This window comes from Lutra lutra, chromosome 11 (genome assembly GCF_902655055.1).
Source record: "Lutra lutra chromosome 11, mLutLut1.2, whole genome shotgun sequence".
Lineage (NCBI taxonomy): Eukaryota > Metazoa > Chordata > Mammalia > Carnivora > Mustelidae > Lutra > Lutra lutra.
Genome location: NC_062288.1, coordinates 89370032 through 89386222, shown reverse-complemented (window position 1 = coordinate 89386222; position 16191 = coordinate 89370032). Strand labels below are relative to the sequence as shown.

The following is a 16191-nucleotide window of genomic DNA, read 5'->3' as shown; positions in this document are numbered from 1 at the left end:
GCAAGGTACTCTGGAAATGGGTTAGGCTGGTCCTTCACGATCCCACCCTTGCCAGTATCTCCAGCCAAATCTACCTTGCACAGCCTAAGACGCTACAACAGTTGCATTTACAACAGTTGTGTTTCCTCCAAAAATTTTAATAAAGGGGCATAGCCTTACCATTGGAACACCCCTCAGAAAATCTAGTAGGTGATCACATTTAGCTTGTCCTCAGGTGTAACAAGATTTTTACTTTCTTATCATCACCAAGACACCATTGGTTCTATCAATTCTTAATTTCTAGCTACCATGAACAATGGCCCAAGCCATCCTCAGCAGCTTTGGTGCCCCCTTACAAATGATAATCAGTAGCAGTCTGTATACATAAACTGATTTCCTTAATAGAAAAAGCTAGGGATGCCTGGGTGGGCGCAGTTGAGTGTCTGACTCTTGGTTTTGGCTCAAGTCATGATCTCTAGGTCATGGGATCGAGCCCCATGTCAGGCTCCATGCTCAGTGCAGAGTCTGCTTGAGACTTTTTCTCCTCTCCCCCTGCCCCCCCCCACACTTCAGTGTTTTTTCTCTCTCTCTCTCATATATATTTTTTTATTTCAAGTTATATCCTTCTAACTCATGGTATGAAACGAGAAAAGCCTATATGCTCACACTTCCATACATTTATTCCTGCCATGTCCATTGCCTGAAATGCCCACCTCTTTTTTATCTGCAAAGCTTCTCTTCATCTTTTATAAGCATCTTGAAACTTAAATACTTATGAAAGCCTCCCTGCCTTCCCAGCATTGTATACAGATCTGTTACAGATCTACATAATTCCATCAAAATGTGTAACATAGTGCTCTGATCACATGTCTGCACGTTGACTCAATTAGAATAGGGACATGTGGGTGGCTCAGCCATTAAGCACCTGCCTTTGGCTCAGGTCATGATCCCAGGGCCCTGGGATCGAGTCCCACATCAGGCTCCTTGCTCAGCAGGGAGCCTGCTTCTCCCTCTGCCTGCTGTTCCCCCCACTTGTGCTCTCTCTCTCTCTCTGACAAATAAATAAACAAAATCTTTTAAAAAAAATTAATCAGGATATAAGCAGGGCTGCAAGTAGCAGAGAACCAAAATACCACAGACTTAAACAGGACCATTTATTCCTGTCTCATGGAGAAGTCTGGGATGGTACGATGGCTCTGGTTATCAGAGGCCTGACGCTGCGCAGTCTCTAACTCGAGCTGCTTCTATCTCATTGCTCTCATCCGCATTGGCCTAAGATGGCTCGCCACCATAGGTCATTCATAGTGTGCGTCAGAACACGTTCACGCACACTGGGCTGTGAATAAAGGGACAGCCTCTTCCTTCCCTGTAAATATGAGATCCAGTTATAGTTATACACATCACTTTCATGTACATTCCATTGGTTAGAATTAAATTACATGTTCATGGCTGGCTGCACAGAAGGCTTAGAAATGTTTCTATTTGGGGTGGCCACGTGTATGGCTAAAAATCAGGGCTCTCTTCATGTGAAGGAGAGACAGAACAAATGCTGGGGGACAAGTGCCAGTCTCTGAGATACGGTCATGGTCCTTTTCTGCTCTTTTGACCTTCCAAGGCAAAACTTGGTTCTGTTCATTACTGTATCCTAAAGGCCCTGCCCAGGACAAATACAGGTAATAAATCTGTACATATGCGATAAATAAATAGAAAGTCTAGAAAACGCAGGACACAAAAGCAGACTAGCTGCGGACCTCACCTGAAACAGGGTTCTGGCGGGTTAGATGAGGCTGGGGAAGTTGGCAGGGAGCACTCACTCCTGCTCCTGGAGCTGTCTTCTCATGAACTATCTGAGGGACAGCTGAAGTTCAGTAGCAATCATGGCTGTGGCATGGACCTGACATTGCAATGGACTAGGACAGCCAAGAACCAACCTAGTTCTCCCAGAACACTCCAAATTTCCTGAGGACTTTCCTATAGGAACATTACACTATAGGTGGTTGTGTCTCTGGAGACCTAAGAGGCCTTGTACAAATTATTGTATTTGTACTTTTTATGAAATGTGTGATATCTGAATGCACAGGACACTAAGTACAGTTTAAAAAAATACAACAGCATCTCCATCACTTAGCTTAAGAAATAGAACAGTACTATTATCCTTGAAGCCTATGCTCCTCTCTAATTATACCCTCTTCTACCCTTTCCAGAGGTGGCCTTTCCCCTGAATTTTATGTTCATGCTCCCTCCCTTACCTTCTTCACATTGTCATACACGAGGATATACGTCTCACGATATTGTTCAGTCCTGACTGCTTCTGACCTTCATACAGATGGGATTCGACTATATCTATAGTCTTTTGTGATTGCTTTTGAGATTTAACCAAGTTAATATACAGTACAGTTCATTCATTTTCATTGCTATGTAGTATTCTACTGCATGGCTAGGCCGAGACTGATAAATCCATTCTCCTGTCTATGGTATTTAAGTTATTTCCAGGTTTTTGTTATTCAAGCAATGCTACTAGGAACTTAAGGGTCAGTCAGTTTTGCTTTCCACATTTCAGTTCTTGAGGCACCCAAAATTTATTTTCCTAACTGATGAGTTTCAAATTCAACTTTTTTGTTTGTTTGTTTATGGTTAATCAATTGTCTGACCACCCATTATTGACTCACCTGTCCCATCTCTACAAGTCTATAATGTCATCTGTCTCCTTATCAGTTTTCCTTTGTATAGCATGCTGATTCTGGGAGTCTTTAGTTTCGCAATGGTGCCTCGGGTGCTCCGGGTGCTCCGTGGAAGAGAGGAGCAGGGGGGGGCTCTGGAGTCCCAGACCCCATTTAGTCAAACCACCCCCCCCTCAGTCTGCTTTCTACATTCAACACTGAAATAAAACATGCAGAAAACAGGTTCTAGGACTAAAATAACGAATTTGAAAAGTACTAGATTAGGGGCATCTGCATAGCTCAGTCAGTTAAGCCTGTACCTTCAGCTCGGGTCACGATCTCAGGGTCCTAGGATAGAGCCCCAAGTCTGGCTCCCTGCTCAGCAGGGAGTCTGCTTCTCCTTCTCCTTCTGCCCTTCCCCCTGCCTCATTCTCTCGCTCTCTTAAATACATAAAATCTTAAAAAAAAAAGTACCAGATTATGAGCTCCAAAGCACCTGCTACCACTAAAATCTACTATTTTCTTTCCTAGACCTCATACTACATGCATGCAGATGTCAATTTCCTCTGAATTCTGATAACAGATCACTTAAGATAAGCATCTCTAACTATTAATATTCCTGAAAGGACTCACGCTTCATTCTGAAAACATAAAACTATCTTATAAATTGTGTCTTATTGGGACAATGATCAAGTTGTTCTTTGGTGTTCTCATTAGTCTAAAACTTACTTTCCCCACTATACACCAAGAATGTTTTTGGTCTTCTCTGTTTTCAAAAATAGCTCAAGTCACAATTAGCTGCATCATATAAACTACTAAATTTGGCAAAGATATAATTTCTTACAGTCTTAAAGAAAATCTAAGAAAATGAGCAAAGCTGTTATTTTACATTAAAAAGTTAATGAGCCAAATGATAAAAAGTACGACAGAAGCTAACTTTTAAATTTTCCTGAAACAAGTTAGAAATTTGTCATTTTTTCTTATTTTTTATTTTAAAAAAAGCTTTTAACTCCAGTACTATATAAAGAGAAATGCCTATGTATCACTTTAATCTCAAATACATATCTCATTTAACAGTATTCACTCTTTTCCCACATCTGCATGGGTGAATGAGTACATAGAACAAAGGATTCTTAAAAATAAGCTTATAGGTCATCAACTAGTTCTGCACGATGACCAAGGATCATTTCTCAAGAGTGAGGTTCACAGGCTTTACTAAGGCTTCATGACAGCTGTTTCACACTCTCAGGACCCACTGTCCATCCCATGACCTCCAGGCTCCTCCACATGGCTCGGATACCAATGGTTTGTCCAACAGGACTTTGTATGAACTAGAATTCTTCAGAAAACAAACCCATGTCATAAATTAAACCCAGAAACAACATTTTTAAATAAAATGAATATCTACATTGCAACGATTATGGCAAAGAGGTGACAGAGTCAGAAACAATCTCAGCATAAAAATACTTTTATTTCCTAAATGATTTTAAATAATGCATTAGTCTATTCATGACCTGAGGAAAACATATTTATTACTTACTACTTCTTGGGAACATATAAAGAAATTAGCATTTATAAAAATTCTATTACAATTTCATTATAAGACAAATCTTACATAGGAGGAAGTTAAGATCAGTCTTTTTAAAAAGCAAGAACATAAATATATAAAAGGAAGGGGAATCAATTTTTATTATGTTAGAACCTAAAACAGAGAGATAACTATGAAAGATTAAGGTTATCTTGAAATAATTATATGCAATTTTAAGAAGAAAAAATGTATTTTTTCATGTCCCCCACATATTGCTACATAGTTATTAACAAAGTCATTATGCAAAATTTAAGACTACAAAGAATTTTCTAATCGTATTTCAAGATATAAAGCTTTACAAATGCTTCTTATGTTTAAGGCTGTGGAACAAATGTGCGGGATGAGTATAAAACTGCTGTACCTCACTTCAGCCAAAATGTCCCTGAAAATGTGTGCACAAATGGAATCTTGCTTTAAATGTTCCATTATAGAAAAGCTTGCTATTTGAGAGACTTCTATTATAAATCCTCTTGTAAAAAAGGATAATCAGCTCATGGCTAATGTATTTCAAATATCACCCTACCTTAAGGCGAGGTACCTCCAAACAGATTAATTACATATGATATCATTAGGTATTCACAACCCCAGTCACCAACAACCCATTAGAGAGAAAAACTCAGAAAATTCAGGTCAGTCAGTATAAGAGCCCAGTTTTCCCCGATGCCAGTGCTTCCATATTTACCATGTAAAGCAAATCCTCTTAGAGAAGTCAATTCTCAAGTGGTTGGAGCTTTACAGAATATTTTAATGTCAGGGCTACAGAAATGCCACTCATTAGACTAATGGGAATAAAAATAGCACTCTAAAGGTAATATTATTGAGTACAAACAGAAGTACTAAGTAGCCCCAAGACAGAAAAGAAACTGTAAGCAAAACTGAGTAATACATTTCTACTTGGATCATGGACAATTACTGTACTCTAGCCCTTCGTGAGTTTTATTATCTTAAAAATGAATGAAGGAGACAAATCACAGGACTCCTACTCTGTTTATTAAGCCTCCCACTAGGCTTTCTCATGTAAGTAGGCCTGTGCCTATGAACAAGGAGATACTGAGGACAGAGCCTCCTCTCTCCTATACGTTTTGAGTGCTTAATTCAAGCAAGCATTGTCCCAGGCACTGGAATGCAATAATGAGTAAGACTTCAGAGGCAAGTGCAGAAACTTACCAAGTGAGAAAGATATATAGAAATGAAGTATTATGAGGAAAAAAAATTTTTTTTAAAGATTTTATTCATTTCTTTGACAGACGGAGATCACAAGTAGAAAGAGAGGCAGGCAGAGAGAGAGGAAGGGAAACAGGCTCTGCGCTGAGCAGAGAGCCCGATGCGGGGCTCGATCCCAGGACCTTGGGATCGTGACCTGAACTGAAGGCAGAGGCCTTAACCCACTGAGCTACCAAGGCGCCCCTATGAGGAAAACTTTTAAAAAATGTGAGAAAGAATGATAGGATGGTGGTAGGGAGTGGGTAGGATGCTAGAAGAGGTCAGGAAACAATAACCAGATCTGGGCAGGAGGCCCAATCTGGAAGTCGCCTGCACCTAAGCACTAAGCAAAATTCAATCTGGACTGAGATATCAGGGGGAGTCTAGAGAGTGAGCACAGGTAAGGTCCCAGCACCAAACCTTGAGACACTCCAACATGGGGAGGAAAAAAGGAACATGGCTGACCAGAAGATCAAGTGAGATGAACACAGGGAAGCAAACACAGAATCCGCCAAGATGGGGATCGCTGGTGACCTTGAGAGGAGCCAACTCAGGGGAACAGTGAGACTGGAGGGACCAAGAAAACAAGAGATAAAGAAGTGGGTGCAGTTCTCCCAGTTCCACGATGTTGAATTTTTTAAAGCACCATTTTAATTCAAATCAATTACAGCTATTCTGGTTTTTCCAGAGTTTTAATTGCATAGTCAAATGAGAAAACCATGGCACAGTGGGACTGAGTAAACTAAGAGCTTATTTTGGTCATTAGTACCAGTATTTTGAGGTCTTTTTTAAAAAAATGCTCATGAGAGGGGCGCCTGGGTGGCTCAGTGGGTTAAAGCCTCTGCTTTTGGCTCAGGTCATGGTCTCAGGGTCCTGGGATCGAGACCCCCATCGGCCTCTCTGCTCAGCGGCGAGTCTGCTCCCCCCACCCCACCTACTTGTGATCTCTGTCAAATAAATAAATAAAGTCTTAAAAAAAAAAAAAAGAAGTAAATTTTCCAACTCAAGAATTAAAAAAAAAAGAAAAAAAATGCTCATGAGATAGTGTTCATCAGTTACCTTATTCCCCCAAAGAAGCCCACGTTAAATCTGAGAAGCCATATTCAAGCTAAATGTTCATTAAAACTACAGTCTTTCTAACCTGTAGCACGACTGCCTAAGCCACACAATGAAGCAGTGGAGAGGCTCAAAGCAACAGGACATCTCTGATTAACGGAGACACACAAGTTCGATTTCCACCTGTTCTCTTGCACACTTTGAAAGAGCATCCCCACCTCCTCAGCCCAAGTGCCAACAGCACACGGGCTAATGAACCATCTGCACCTGAACGGAGCCAACTGAGATGGGTTGGTGATACCAAAGAAATCTCATTTCTACGTTCTTTGCTCCCCTTGTGTGTTGTTGAGTAACATTTTTTAATTGTGTGATGAACTGGAAATGTTGGGAGAGACTTAATTTTTATAAAATGGGACCTCTCTCATGTGACTTTGATGGTCTTTCCGGAGGATTTTCTTTGCCACAGAAGGAAAAGTTGACCCCTGATACAAACTACTGGGGAGCGAAGGCTGCAGCTCTGTGGTGGGGAGAGGAGAGATAATGTCTTCTGCCAGCCCCTTGGGACTGGACTGAACTATTTTCGATTCTACCTTTTCAAGGATAAACTGAAATGCTGATCTCACAGTGGTCCATGGACAAGTCAGATGAATAGAGTCACTGAGAAAGGCTGGTTGGTTTTTTAATGGAAAATAGGTGTGATTTTCCCCTTTTCCTGCTGAACTGTTAAAAGCATTCATCAGAGACACTTCTGCTCCTCAATGAAATACCATCAAACTTTTACAGAAACTCGTCAGCGGAGTTCTTCTCTCACCATGCATGTGATCTGTCAGCTCAGCTAAAATTATGTTTTAATGATTATTATGAACATGAGATGTTTGCTGACTACTTTCTTCCTTGTAACCGGAGATAAATCCTCCTATTTTGCTGAACATTGGTAAGTGAAATATACCATCACATATAGTTCCATGTTTCAATTAACTTTCTGAAAAATGAGAAAGTTCCCAGTTACAGAGATTCTTCAATTAACCACCCTCACAAAATAAACTTTCTCTATAATGTAGTTGGATTTGGACATGTTTCTCCATTATACACAGCAGTGCTGTCCTAGGCCAGACAGCTCAGGGGCAACATTCCTACTTAATGAAGCTACGTAGAGAACTACTGCAGAGAACAAAAACAGATCTACACACAACCTCTCCTTCTCCCTAACTTAAAAACTAACTGAACCTCTGAAGCCAATACGGCCTCTCAGTGGCCGCCTCTCCCTTTGGGGCCGTCCCTATCTCTCCGTGTTGAGCTCTCTATCCCACGTTTGATGTCAATCGCCCTCATTGGTTCTGTCGCTGAGTCAGTCACTATTTACTGAATATTTACCATACCAGGCCCTGTGCTAAGGATAGAAAATAAAATGGTATTTCTCTCCTGAACTTAGAGTTTCATGGTACACTCAAACAAGTGAGCACTGATCATGGGGTGGGGGACAGTCATCAGACTAAGTGACAACTGAATTTAAGTTGGAAAGTGGAGTAGATTTAGCTAAAGAGACAAAGAGAGGGACGACAAAAACTAAGTGATAGAACAAGTGAGAACAAGGGGGCCGGAGGAGGAGGAAGACCTAACACTCCCTATTTGGTCAGCACTTTTCTAAACCTACCTACCTCATCACCTACCTCAACGAAGCTTTCACAACAACCTCATGAGGTGGGTACTGTTATTTCCGTCTCCATGTACAGGTAAGGAAACAGAGGCAAAGAGGGTACGAAACTAGTAAGTGAAGGGTTGGCAATCTGGGCCCTGACCCCTCTCATCACTGCTTTGCTTCAGGGTCTCTCCAGAGATTGTGGACCACCAGGGCCACTGGCAGAAAAGCCATTCTGCATGGCTGGGAGCACAGAGAAGAAGAGAGTCTACCATCAGTCATCTGTCTTGGTTGACTCATTACGCTAGAATCTGAATGAATGATAGGTTGCTCTGTTGTCCCGTTAACTATGTGGTCTACCTTTTCATCTCTACGCGTCAAACAAAAGGCTTCCTTGTGGCAGGGGTGTTGTACAAAGGGAAGCGGCGCGTGTGTCAGGGCAGGGGATATGCAGGAAGTCTCTGCATTTTCTCCACTCAACTTTGCTGTGAGCCTAAAACTGCTCTACAGCATTAAGTGTACTGATGAGTAAAAAGTGGAATGATCTAAAAGAAAAAAGAAAGGCTTGCTTTGTCCCCATTAAAGAAACTGCATGGGGGCGCCTGGATGGCTCAGTGGGTTAAGCCGCTGCCTTCGGCTCAGGTCATGGTCTCAGGGTCCTGGGATTGAGCCCCGCATCGGGCTCTCTGCTCGGCGGGGAGCCTGCTTCCTCCTCTCTCTCTGCCTGCCTCTCTGCCTGCTTGTGATCTCTCTCTGTCAAATGAATAAATAAAATCTTAAAAAAAAAAAAAAAACTGCATGTACTACAAACCAAGTGGAGAAAAACTACGGAGGTAAATTTAAAGTTTCATGACGTAGGGAGGATCGCTCTAGCCCTGAATGATCAGCTGCAGCCCCTGAGTGGCAATTTGGGTACGATCAGTCCTACAGGAACGTGGGCTCGGTCACCACAATTTGTTCCAAGCTTCCCAGTCCACCCAACACTGCCACCAGGCAGCTGCTTGCTAGAGCCTGGGTCACCTTCAAACTTCGCTCCTCGACTTGCTCCAATCCTAACTACCCCTTGTACCCATGTACCTCACGCCTCCAACAATGTAGAGCAACACTACTACTAAATAAAATGTTGGCAGGCTACTTTCCTTTTCCTTATATCCTCAAACATATTTCTAGGCTTTTAGTTCTGGTAACTCTACCCAGGAGCTGTGGGATTATTACTGTGGTATAGGCATGAGAGAGCAGAGCAGCTATCTTTGGAAAAATTTACAGGTATTTAGATTAATAATGAAGGTGGAGGTAGAAATGGCTGGGTGGTAGTCTTTAAATCCAGAAAGTTCTGGCTGGATGCTGCATAATGTTTTGAAACCTGATAAATCCTGAAGACTAAATATTTCAAGTACCTCTAATGCATCCCCCAAAATGGAAGTGTTCTCATGTATCCCTTATATAGGAAGCCCATAATTTTAAAATAATTTAAATCATCACTCCCTTCTCTCACCTTCTCAAGCATTTTCATGTACATCATCTACTTAGCTGTTAGCCCTGACTTCTGGCACTATTACTGATATTCATGCCTTACTTGCATAGCTGGATCTTAAGGCTTTATCTTTTCTTCCCTTCTACTCAACCTTCATCCCCTTCGATGCATAGAATGGCAGGCACTTAGCAGGACTACATAAATCTTTCTAAATTGATTGCATTTACCATGATTAGCATCCTTCTTGTCACAGAAGAAAATGTTATTGGATTTTTAATTTAATAAAATTTGCTTACGATTTATTTTCTCAAGGATTTTCTTCTCCAGGTTACAACTCTTTAGGAACCACATATGGGTATCAAATATCCTGTATGTCAAAGCTAGCTTGATTACAACATCTCACTTAGAGACACCTTTCTTCCCTTTAAATAATGACAGAGGCTGCATTTACCCTTTTCCCAATCCCAGGTACTCCTGCTACATTCTAGAAGGTATGGAAAGCACTAAGTGTAACAGTGACAGCCACAGAAGACCGGCATTCCCCAAGACTGTGACTGGACTTGTGTCTGCCATGTTTAAGCACGAAGAGACTGACCTCCTATTTTAAGCTTTGAGTTCTCACTTGACTGGCAGCAGGTCTATAAAATCTGTGGCCATGGCAATGGCTTTAGCGGCCTGACAACAGATGCTGGGAAGTAACAGAAGAAACAGTTTATCAAGTCTTTAAAACTTTGCTATCTTGAAGGAATCCTGTGAAGGCAAACCACAAATTCACATGCGCCCAACACTTCAGATCTTCCTCCAGAAACTAATTTTTCCAGAGAGGTCAATCACCTACCTTGGAGTTCTCCACTGCGACTGTAGAGCTCCCGCCTCTGCTCTCGCAAGTAGGCACTCATACTGATGGCATGGGAGGATGACTCGAACCTGTGAAGAGATGCAGGATCATCAAAAGGCGGTCACCCAACAGGTGGTGTCCAGCCACATAGTCCAAAAGTGTTCTACTCCAGTCTGTGGGGTGCTCCCTAATGCTCCCGGCCCCAAACATTCTGGCTCTCCCATGAAAGGGCCAAAGCAGGTTGCCACAGACCTTGATTTAGGAGCAATATTACTGGCTAACGCCGCCCTCCACAACAGCCTTTGGATCATTTGCTCCTTCTTCATTTCAGCTGATGGAACTCTCATCTGTCGCCTCCAGACCCTCTGCCAGGATCCCTGCACACATGCGATAAGGGTATCCTATGAAGTGATTCTAATGGGCTTCTCTCCAGTTCATGAGGCACCACAGAAATACTGGCTCCACAGGGCGGACATCTTGCTTCTTGAACTCCCCTGGTCAGAGAACTAGTACAGAAGGCATGCTAGCAACGCTGCTTCAGACACCAAACAAGGAAGGCATCAATGGTCTCTCCCTAAAAGTCCTCAAAAGCAATATAGTTTCTAAAAGGTTTCTGACCTGCCACCTACCACATGAAATACTCTCCAAACTCTCAGGGACAAAGTATGTGTTCACCCCAGGAATCACTTCAGAGGTCAGCAACATGGACGACAGGCGCCTGATATCGAACAGGTTTCTTTTTTTTTTTTTTTTTTTTAATTTTTTTATTTTTTCAGCATAACAGTATTCATTATTTTTGCACCACACCCAGTGCTCCATGCAATCTGTGCCCTCCACAATACCCACCACCTGGTGCCCCCAACCTCCCACCCCCCACCCCTTCAAAATTCCCAGATCGTTTTTCAGAGTCCATAGTCTCTCATGGTTCACCTCCCCTTCCAATTTCCCTCAACTCCCCTCTCCATCTCCCCTTGTCCTCCATGCTATTTGTTATGCTCCACAAATAAGTGAAACCATATGATAATTGACTCTCTCTGCTTGACTTATTTCACTCAGCATAATCTCTTCCAGTCCCGTCCATGTTGTCGAACAGGTTTCTTAAAGGCGAAAACAAGAACCCCAGAATAAAAAAAAAAAAGAAAAAGAAAAAGAAAATCACAGTCTTAAGAGAAACAGCAGGAAAGGGCAGGGGGGGGGGCGGGGCAGGGAACAGGTGGACTGAAGACCATAGCAACAGTGAACCTTTGACGTGTTAAGAAATTCCATTTCAGGCCTGTGATTTTTCAAAGTCAGAGGAACGGGCTGACAGGAAGAATCCTCCTGAGAAGAATTGCCGCTAAGTGGTAAACAGCAACATCACGGAAGAGCAACAGGGATAATGGCATAGGTTTCCGGCAACAGTAAAGGAACGCCACCACTTTCTTAATTACACCTTTTTCCCCCATTCTTAGACAAGGAAGATGAATATCAGTCTGAGGGAGACCCTTGGGTTTCTTGATCCTCTCCTCTGCACCCTGCCAAGAACTGAGAGGACCCTCGCAGCCAGAAGGAAGGCAGAGTGTGCAGTCCTTCAAAAGTGCCACCTGCCAGTCAAGTGCCGGAGAGAAGTCGCTGCCCTCCGGAGAGCATGCTGACAGCTATTGATCAAACATGGCAAGGGAAAAAGAAATGAACTCTTGAGCCAAGAATAGAGAGGCACACAGGCTAGAATGAGAACTTAAACACACTTAATTAACCTTGGCTAGGGGCAATTAAAGAGAGTAATAAAGTCCTTCACGGGTGTCATAAAAACAGATTGCAGCTCACCCAAATCTTAATCCTTTATGACCTGATGCATTTTTGCTACTCAGGAAACCCTCTGTATGTTTGCTACAACTCACAGATTGCTAAAATTTTACAGTAAAAGAGGCCCTAGAGATGATATGGTCTCACTTCCTTATTTTATAGCCAAAGGCACAGAGATCCACTACGACAGGAGACCCGTTCTGGTTTGCATGGCTCATTAATGGGAGAACCAAGACCAGAAGCATGCAAATCTGTGAGAATGGTCTAGCTCGGTGTGGGTGATGAGTTTCTATTACTATGCAATAGTAGTGAATGTTTAACAATGACTTAAGTTCATTTATTTGGTTCCGATAATTTGTACGTTTTGCAGTACCCCAACTTCAGGTTAGGCTAAATGTGGAAAAATGTATACGTGGCCTGAGGTTGAATGTTAAGGGTGATGGCTGAGAGCATGAAATCTAAACACCTTACAACCTGCTTTCTGCCTACACCGAGATTTACCACAGGAAGAAAAAGAGAGAAAGAGAGAGGGAGCGAGAGAGAGAGAGAGAGAGAGAGAGAAGCACACCAGAGAGCAAGCAAGCAAACAAGCCAGCGAAGCAAAAGCCCAAGGAATAGGCAGCATCTCGGGCCGTCTTCGTTAACCACGTTTTCTCTTTCACTACGTTCCCTGTCTGCTGCCAGAGCCCCCATTCTATCTGGGCACTCGGCTTCTTTGCTCCCTCTTCCAACAGCTGAATGCTGAGGAAAAGCGGTTCCTCTCCAGCCCACAACTATCACCAGAGCAGACCCCTGACTGTTTGAAGACAATTACTGTGATCTGCCAGGAACTGGTATAGGAATGGGCGTTAAGACCCGATCCCAAGACCTGAGAGAAACTTGCAGAGGGGTTTTGTCACTGGCAGAAGAGATGAATAAAGAAATAATTATTAATTAAAAAAAAAAAAGATCTGAAATGGTATAGCCATTTTGTAAGACATTTGGCAGTGTCTCGCAAAGCTAAACATAATCTTACCATATGGTCCAGTAATCATTCTCTTAGCTAGTTCTCCACACGAACAGAAAACTCACATCTACACAAACACCTGCATGTTTATAGTGGCCTTCTTCACAATGGCCAGAAATTGGAAGCCACCAAGGGGTCTTTCAACAATTGAATGGAAAAAAACCAAGGTACATGCACACAATGGAATATTATTTAGCAATACAGAGAGATGAGCTATCAAGCCACGAAAGACCTTAAATGCATACTGCTAACTGAAAGAAGCTCGTCAGAAAAGTCCACACACTATATGATTCCAACTATAACACGTTCTGGAAAAGATAAACCACAGAGATAGTGATTATTGGGGGCTCAAGGGGTGGGGAAAAGAGAGAGGAATGAGTGGAAAACAGGATGTTGAGGGCAGCGAAAGTATTCTGTATGATAACATGATGGTGCATATACGACAAGACATATTTTTCAAGACCCATAGAATGTACAACACAAAGAGAGAACTAGAAGGTAAACGACGCACTTTAGTTAATAATGGTCAATATCAATTCATCAGTTGTACCAAACGTACCAGACGAACGAATGCAAGATGCTAACATAAGTAGAAATTCTGAGGAAGGGGGACATTAAGAGAATTCTTTGTCTTGTCTACTTGATTTTTCTGTAAACTGAAAAGCAGTATTAAAAAACAGTCCACTAATTTCAAAAACAAAATTTGCAGAAGAATCACACCCTTTCCTTGGCTTCACCATTATACTCGAGTGGGACCAAAGGCATGAAATGAAAGGGTTGGGTCCTTGAGGATGATGCACTGTCGGATTCCAGACTCCCCTTTGTTCCTTCTTACCGCGTGAGGTAAGAACTTTCCAATGGGGGCCTGTGTTACCTGTGGACTAAAGCATTTTAACTACTAGTGCATCTATGCTCTGAACAAAACGGTAAAACATAAAAAAAGAATGCACTCAATACACAGAATGCATTTTATTCCAGTGCAGGCACACTCAATCTCCTCTCCTCTAGATCATAAGATGAACGCCCTGTTGAAACTTCCAGTAATGATTAAGAACTCTATGAATCTATGATATAAACAAATCTCAAAAGTGAATCAATAAAAGATACTCTAGCTTCAACTGTTCAAAAATAATGAATTCAAAACACAAAGATAATACTTCTGTAGTCACTTCATATGCTAAGATTTACAGGCACAACTGCTTAACCCGTTATCTCCCGACTTCTCAGAAGAACACATAGTCCGACCAAGACTTAAATCCTGCTTCTACCAATTGCTAGCTATGTGAATTTACGTAAGTTACTTAACCTCGCTTGGGTCTCAAGTTTTTGTGTGCAAAAAAAGGATTAAAAATAAGACCCCGACCCATAAGGTTGTAATGAGTAGATGAGACGATCCATGAAAAGGCTTCATGCTTTTGCTAGGACTTAGCCATTACTCCTGCTGCCGAAATCGGACATAATCTGAAAGCTGATGTATTCCATTTCATATAAAAGTCCCCAAAAACAACTGGCAAGTTTCATTTCCCTTCATTGTACATAAAACACCACAGAAATAAATTCCAAAATCTTTATTAAAAGTCCTAGACAGTCCACTAACCATATTTCAAAACAGCCATTTCCCCTTACAGAAAACAAAGGTATACAAAATAAAAAATATATTCACTTTCTATAAATTGCTTCAAATCAGCTTCCATTGGGTGAGGCACCAGCTGCCAAAACAGTAGAGAATCATCCCACTCGGATCAAACACTCCTGACGCCTGCTATCTTACCATCAGGGAGATACTTACTTAAAAAGAGAATTTTTTGGCCTTTGAGGTTTCTTCTTGGCAAAAAAGGCTGCAAAATCGCGTCCAGTGCTGGCATAACTTAGTTGAGCTGATGGTTCAGAGGCCGTACGAGTATTTTTCATATCCAAGTACTCAGTCAACAGCATCTGTGCAATCAGATAAACAGTTTAATGCACACGTTTATGATGGGCTACTAAGAAAAGCAATTTAAAATGATGAAAGCCTCATCCTTGACATTCAGAAGTATATTAACCTAGCTATTCATACTTCTAGTTGGAGATCTAAGGAATGATTCAGTATAGACAGAAAGTCATCTATTTGCCATCTACACCCAAAACTGAGAATAGGATGTTAGGCATTTGAACGTGGGGTAAAGGGGAACATTTTTCTTGAGGTTCCGCTATATGCCAGGTACTGTGCCAAGAGAGTTAACCAACATTTATAACCCTCATAACTGGGGCGCCTGGGTGGCTCAGTCATTAAACGTCTGCCTTTGGCTCAGGTCATGGTCTCAGGGTCCTGGGATCGAGCCCTACATCGGGCTCCCTGCTTCTTCCTCTCCCACTCCCCCTGCTTGTATTCCCTCTTTCGCCATGTCTCTCTCTGTCAAATAAATAAATAAAATCTTAAAAAAAAACCTCATAACTGCCAATTGCAGCAATGTCAGCAGCAATGACGCAATACTTACTGAGGGCTTACTATGTTGTAGGCAAGGGGCTAATTTGTACTTAAAGTATAACATTTGATTAAAGGAATTCTCAGGTTACAGATAAGGAAGTGGTTTAGGGATTGCAGCATGAACCCTGGGATCCTCACTCAGGAGACCACGTCACACTCCTCACTCTGTAGTGAAGGGGAATAAGTGACTCTGGTGACTCTAACAAACTCGCTAAGAGGCACCATGAGTCACTGCAGGCTAAGGGGCACTAACCTACAAATGATTTCTAGGGCCACTGCTCATCTGGACAGCTTCAAAGCAAGAAAACCAACAGCTTTTTAAATCACAAGTGCCAATGGGTAATACTTATAAAATTGATCCCCTTTACAGCCTCAAGGAGGGAGGGACTTGGGTTCAAATCAGCTGCTATATATTTTTTTTGTAATTTTATTTACTTATTTTAGACAGAGAGTGTGTGCACATATGTGTGCAAGATGGGGTGGGAGGGGGAGAGGG

General features: G+C 42.0%; 1 protein-coding gene across 9 annotated transcripts in view; it reads right to left on the bottom strand.

Annotated features, from left to right (window-relative positions):
• The window catches only part of EXOC4 (exocyst complex component 4), a 755957-nt gene that overhangs the window by 514951 nt on the left and 224815 nt on the right, over positions 1–16191 (bottom strand). For 8 of the 9 annotated variants that reach the window (XM_047694109.1, XM_047694108.1, XM_047694110.1 and 5 more), the window contains exons 8-9: positions 15018–15163; positions 10438–10526 (exon numbers count right to left, since the gene is read on the bottom strand). In XM_047694109.1, the coding sequence (XP_047550065.1) occupies positions 10438–10526; positions 15018–15163 (235 nt within the window). Of the gene's footprint in view, positions 1–3955; positions 3979–10437; positions 10527–15017; positions 15164–16191 lie in introns of those variants that run through there. The other variant, XM_047694117.1, reaches the window with a different exon arrangement.